This window comes from Coffea eugenioides, unplaced genomic scaffold (genome assembly GCF_003713205.1).
Source record: "Coffea eugenioides isolate CCC68of unplaced genomic scaffold, Ceug_1.0 ScVebR1_1902;HRSCAF=2836, whole genome shotgun sequence".
Classification (NCBI taxonomy): Eukaryota; Viridiplantae; Streptophyta; class Magnoliopsida; order Gentianales; family Rubiaceae; genus Coffea; species Coffea eugenioides.
Window position 1 is genome coordinate 31436 of NW_020862340.1, and position 6687 is coordinate 38122.

The window sequence follows — 6687 nt, forward strand, 5'->3', positions numbered from 1 at the left end:
TCTAAGTATAAGTGACGGGTATTTTACATACGTGCAAGCTAAAAAATACCGAATTACACCCGTTCACTGCAAGTATACAGATCAACTAGTAGTTTAGGGTATATATCGGGTCGATCCCACAAGGAAGAGTGAACAATTACCGGTATTACTAAAGCTTCTCTATTATTTAGACTATCAGTAAATTATAACAAATTTAACCTACTGAAATTATACAAAATGACAAATGAAAGCTCCTTAGGTTCTGGTATCCCTAACTACTCATGCAAGTGCTATATTTGGATCATTGAATACTACATCTAGGCTAATTATGGTGTAATTTCCTTATGCATTTGAATCTTACTTTCGTAGTGAATCAATTATACTTATAACTAATCCATACCTATTCTCATGGTTATGAAATTAGTTACAAGTTCATTTCTTCAATGAAATTACATGAAATGAATCACTAAAAACCACATAGGTGCACCTCTACTTTCGTGAGTGTACTCCCTATGTTTAGCACTTCTTCATCTCCTTCTTCATCTTTGCCTAGCTAATAAACAAGAAGGATGAACTACTACTCTATACTAAACTAATTTAACACTAAGAGAATGGAAAAGCTACATTTTTGCAGACTCCAAGCTTCTCCCGTATGTTTTTCTTGCTCCCAAATGTCTCTGCATATAAACTACTCAAAGGCTCTCTTTTTCCAAGTCAAATTCCAACTTTTGATTTCCAAATCTAACTTTGTTAGGATAGTCAAAAATCAATGTTTTTGACTTGAAAATAAGCCATCTTTATTGCCCTTTTGTCTTCTGAGGCATGTGCACCGAATTCTCTTGCAGATTGTAGCTGGAAAGTAATTTGAACATAAGAGAATTGACTGAGCAAATTGCAGAATTGCGGTCAGAAAACGCGCCTACACAAAACGCGGTTACAAGTCACATTTTGTGTACTCGCGTATTCACTTTGTCCTTACTTCAACTACGATTTTCTCTATCATAAAGGCTGAACTGGCTTTTGTGCAAAACACCAAAGTTGTAGCCCTTTGAGTTAGCTTTCCAATTCTCTAAAAATCATCCAGATCGGAGCTTTTTAGCCTGAGATATGACCAAAATACTAAAGACTGGTCAGAACTCTGTTTTCCACTTTGGACAGCTGAGTTGAATTTCGGTATTTCAACTTTTGGACTATGAAAACGGCTGAATTGGACTTTGATGTCTTCATACCAAATGTAGATCTCTTTCTTAGCTTTAAATTGGTGTAAAGATCACCTCAATCCGATCAGTGTAGCTCCAGATATAGTCAAAATACCAAAATGTGTCAGAGTTGTCAAAGCTGACTTTTCTTGATTTTTGTCCTCAAATTGCATTTCTTCCTTTTACACTTCATATTTTATTTTCACCACTTTAATCCATCATCAATCATCCAAATATCTTCTCAATGCACTTCATTTGATGATTGAATCATTAAACCTACAAAATATGAAGTTTTTCCCATAACAATCCATAAAATGCAATATTTAGCCACTTTAACATAAAATGTAGTTTTTTACCAAAACCTTAGTTATTTTAGTTATAAAACTAATTAATCAAACCAAAATTAACTAATAAAACACACTAAAAATACGTAAAATAAACTCTTATCAATAAGCATACCAACAAGGGAATTTCATTAAAATATTTAGGGTAGTATTGGCATTTTAAATAACAAGTGAGGTGTATGTAATTTTTAAAACCTCGAAGGAGCTAAATGTAATTGCCAAAAACCTCAAGAGAGATTTTTGAAATTATCCCAAAAACTTTTGAACCAAGACACTAGGACAAACACATATTTTCTCCGAAGTTCTTGGATACAAATAATCAGTTGGGATCCTCTATGCCACTATTCGATGCCAAATCCAGTGCCAATTCTACTTATCACGTGATAGTAGAAGAAATTTAAATAAATAACGCATGCCAAAATAAATAAATAGGATACTTGACATAAATATAGAAGTGACACTGAATTGCCACTGGAAAAGTGGCACTGTCGATCCCGTGTGATCAAATAATATTTCACTAAACCCAGTGAACATAGATACATACTTGATTTCCCCTTCTACCAATAACCCCTTCTCAAGTTGAACGAACTGTTGCTCAATTTAAGTCACCAAGGAATCTGTGAATTATTCGAGTCAACTGCTCTTTTCAACTTAAATTGATATTAACCAAGCTTGAGCAGCTTGATTAAAGATTATTGAGTCGGACTCAGATGCAAAGCCACCCGACTTGATAGCATATAAATATACTAAGAATTGCTGGGAATTTCAGATGCAGCTAGCTAGAAGCAAAAACCAGTTCAGCTTTAACAATAACCAAGGCAAATTCAGATGCAGGCCGTAAGTTCTATATGTCAACCATGGCAGAGCACAGAAATTAGACATGAAATAGATTAAGGCTAAAATCAAACTATTCCCCATTTCCCCCTCGATAAAAGACCAAGAGAACTGTTTTCTACAACAAAATGAAACTGAAAAGCAAACTTTGAAGTACCAAGTACTACTGGATTAATGCAAAGTACTTCTTTTCAATTTGAATCTAAGTAAAAATGTTATTGATAACAATAGAAACGTCAATGGAAAGTAAAAGATGGAATGTGTTATACCATCGAATAAACAAATAAAGAATCAGAAAGGAAAGGAACCCCTGCGGGCCGAATTGAAACGACAACTAGCTAGCAGAAACTATAACATGATCTCCAACTCAAAGATGAAACATCCTCATTTGAGGCAAGATGGAGCGCAACAAATATCCTGTAATGTACTTATATGATCGTTGTGTTGAATGAATTCCATCCCAGCTTATGTATTTATCAGGGTTAGGACATGCAGAAACTCCTTCCGCCCCACACATCTTTCGAGGATCAAAATTGTATGGCCCTGATCCACTTCCACAACAAGCCTTTTGTAAAGAATTTCTATCAAATCCTGCAAGAATTTTCAACCAAAAATTTTAAGTTGTGGGATTAAGCTAGATAATTAATTTAGTACGTATATATACTTAAAAAAAATTTCGGCAAAATGATGGTATGGTAACAAATTAACTTACGTAGACGCTTGGCATGAGACAGGAGCCACAAGTAGGCGTTGTAGTAGTCACCATAGACAATGTCGACATAGGGATATTTTTTCTTCAACACGTTGATTGATGCTTTTAGAACTTCATTGTGAATTTCAGCGAAGTTGTTTAAGTCCTTGAGACAGTGTTTTTCATCATATGCTGCTGAGTTATTGGTGTGGAAGCTACTGAGATAAATTGGTAGACAACCAATTGGGAAGTTACCAGGGATAATAACTCGTCTTGCCCCAAAACCAATGACTCTCTGAAAATAGCAAAAATTAGCAAGATGAAAATAAGATTGTTAAATTTTTATTTGTACATATAAACAAACCCCTAATGAAAAATGCCATTTTTGAACAGTTGCAAAAAAAAAAGGAATTTGAGAATTTTTTTTTTTAAAAAAGCAGTTTTGAGAAATTAAGCATACTTGAAATTAAATTAACAAGGAAATTAAATCAAAAACAGAGAGAGCAATCACCCGAACAGCATCTGTAATACTTTGGACAACATCTGGCACTAAACCAGTTAACTCGTCCAAGGTTTTTCTTTGAACGAAGCCATAGTTATAGTCATTGCCTCCAATCTCACCAACAAAGAAAAGGGCACTTCTGAGCTTGTTCCAACATCCTAGGGTTTAGATTAACAAAAGAAGAAATAGGATAATCAATAATTGTTACCTTAATATATTCTTGATCTGTGCTAAAAAGTTAAATTAATTTGCTAACCTTCTTTGGCGTGACAAGTGGAGTTGAAGTGGGAAGCCATCCATTCCAATTGCACGCTAAGGGAACTATTGGTTGCTGGATTTGTAATGTTTTTAGCTTTCAATGCCTCTTCTGATAGAGCAGTAGCTCCAGCAACAGCAAAGTTTACCCCATGTTTGAAGTTTGCATGAGCTTTCTTGTAAGGTTCGAGGTATGGAAGACCAAATGCTGTTGCTGTTAAACAAAGTTCAACAATCTTAGTTGCTAATACGATTAGGAGTATTAAAAAAAAAAGAACCAAAATACGGACGTTCTACAAGAAAAATTAGGCCTAGTTTTTCCTCAAAAGAATTAATTGGAATTCTGCCTTGTTTGAAAAACTTTTTTCCTGATAAAAACCTATATATCCACTTGTTAATTTTTTGTAATAAGAAAACTGACTTAAACGTTATGAAATTGGGATTTAATCTGCCCTCTCCATTTTAATTTCTCTTACTTTTGCATAAATTTTCTGGAGTAATTAAGCATGTTAATTTTCATGATATTCACGTAACACACATCAAGCCTGATTAGATGATGGTTCTGCTCGTTTAATTTTTTCAGTAGATTTAAACTTTTGATCCTTAATTAGATATCACATATAAAAAAATTAAACAAAAAAAAAGATCTAGAAGAGCTTGGGAAAATAAACAAATAGAATTAGGTTAAAAATTTGACAAACCAAAGAAACAGAAATTCACATAGCCTCAACCAGAAATAGGAAGATATCGTTGTAAATTAAAAAAAAAGGAAGAATAATGGTTGTAAACATAAATAAAGTTATAAGAGGCAAATTTCAAGAAAATTCTCAACTACAAAAAAAAAATAGTAATAATGAAAAGTAGATTGGAATTATTTTTGGCGCATACCGAAATAGTCAACAATGAGGAGCCCAACCAGAAATAGGAAGATATGGTTGTAAATTAAAAAAAAAAAGGAAGAATAATGGTTGTAAACATAAATAAAGTTATAAGAGGCAAATTGCAAGAAAATTCTCAACTACAAAAAAAAAATAGTAATAATAAAAAGTAGTTTGGAATTATTTTTGGTGCATACCGAAATAGTCAACCATGAGGAGCAGCCACGGATTTAAGGGGGGGCTGGTGGGGGCTTAAGCCCCCCCCAAGCCGCCGGAAAACCCCCTATATATAGGGGATTCTGGCGGCCAGCCCAGCCCCCCCACGGTGAAAGGAGATAATGATAATGCCGGACAAACATAATGACTTGGACATGTCTCTGTATGAATCAATTCCTTTGCTCTATTGGTCGTTAGTTTCTTTCTACTTTTGATGTCAAGTGCATAACTAGCGGTAGATTAGGAATGCAGGGCCGGATAGATTTTTCTCCCCTCATTTCAACGGAGCAGGTTATCAATATAAAAATTGAACAAAAATACAATGATCTATATATTGTTTTATACATATATATACATTCATACATAAACACATTATTATTTAATTATTTTTTAGTTTACTTCAATTTTTTTACATTGTTTAAACATAATGATTGTAAGTTTAGATTTCCTATTAAAAGTAGAGAAATGAATTAAAAAAAGATCAAAGTGATTTTTAACCTTGATTTTACATTGAATATTCAGTTAAGAATTTTAAAAAATAATTTATAATGTTGTTATTAATGTTTTATATACATAAAAAGTATAATTACACAATAGTGAGGGCACCCGTAGGTGTATAGGCAGGGTATATGGATAGAAAAAGCGGGGAACTGGGCCAGGGAGATTTTAGAACATCGGATCGAAGAGGGATCCCACACCCCATTGCCATCAAATGGCAGAATTTTCCCAATTCGATGCTATTATAAATAAAAAGAATTTTAAAAGCACGGGACGGGAGAGGGATCTCCTGCCCTATTGCCATCCCTACGACAGAATTTTTCCAACTGCTTCTGTTGAAAGAGTATTTTCTGCAATGAATATTGTCAAGACTGATTTGCGCAACAAAATGGGAGACGAGTGGATGAATGACTGTCTGGTTGTATACATCGATAAGGATATTTTTGCAACAATTTAAAATGAGCAAATATTGCAGCGTTTTCAACGGATGAAGACTCGCAGAATGCAATTGCCTCATCTTCGTTATTCGAGTGCACAACTACCAATACTTCAAGTGTTAATCAATAACAAATTTTTGGGTATGTATAATTATATGTTTTTATTATTTTTATAATTATTGATTCTAAATTTTACTTATTAAATATATTTATTTCGTCACAAAAAAAAATTTTAATACACTTCAGCCCCCCCAAAAATAAATTTCTGGCTCCGTCCCTGATGAGGAGCCCATTAGAACATCGACCAGTAGGTTTCCCAAACGTTGTCTCGCCATAAGGGGGTCTAGTGAACAAGAAACCACTTCCATGGGGACTCTCTAAAACAAGGTTTCCAGTATCAGAAATTGAGTCACCGAGCTGATATATCTTGTCAAGGTGATACAGCCTTCCCAGTTCAGCTGCTTTTTCAACATTCATAAAACCGGCCATGGTACCTCTGAATTTTCTTGCAGTGCAACCATGAGGATGTAAAAGAAGAAGAATTAAGAAGAAACCGAGACAAATAATGGAGATATGTTGACCCCTCGTAGCCATTGTTTATTGGAAGATAACAAGGAAAAAATACGATTTGAATTGTTGATGTATAAAGTTCCCATGATTGATAGTGCTGAATATATAGGCACCAGTAGGATTCCATTCACTTTAGGATTAGAGTACCAATCTCCTAGTATGTTTGACAAGGAAAAAATACTAGGATTAGAATTGTTATACTAGTATGTATTACAATTTCCTTGTTATACTAGTATGTTTGACAAGGAAACATACTAGGATTAGAATTGTTATACTAGTATGTA

At 34.0% G+C, this 6687-nt stretch overlaps 1 protein-coding gene across 1 annotated transcript; it reads right to left on the bottom strand.

The window, feature by feature from the left end:
- Positions 1-2723: 2723 nt before the first annotated feature.
- On the bottom strand, positions 2724-6322 carry LOC113756032 (GDSL esterase/lipase At5g03980-like). Its single transcript, XM_027299852.1, has 5 exons — positions 6133-6322; positions 3806-4018; positions 3559-3707; positions 3069-3342; positions 2724-2947 (listed from the first exon to the last, which is right to left on the bottom strand). The coding sequence occupies exons 1-5, from the start codon at positions 6320-6322 to the stop codon at positions 2724-2726; spliced, it is 1050 nt and encodes a 349-aa protein (XP_027155653.1).
- Positions 6323-6687: the final 365 nt, after the last annotated feature.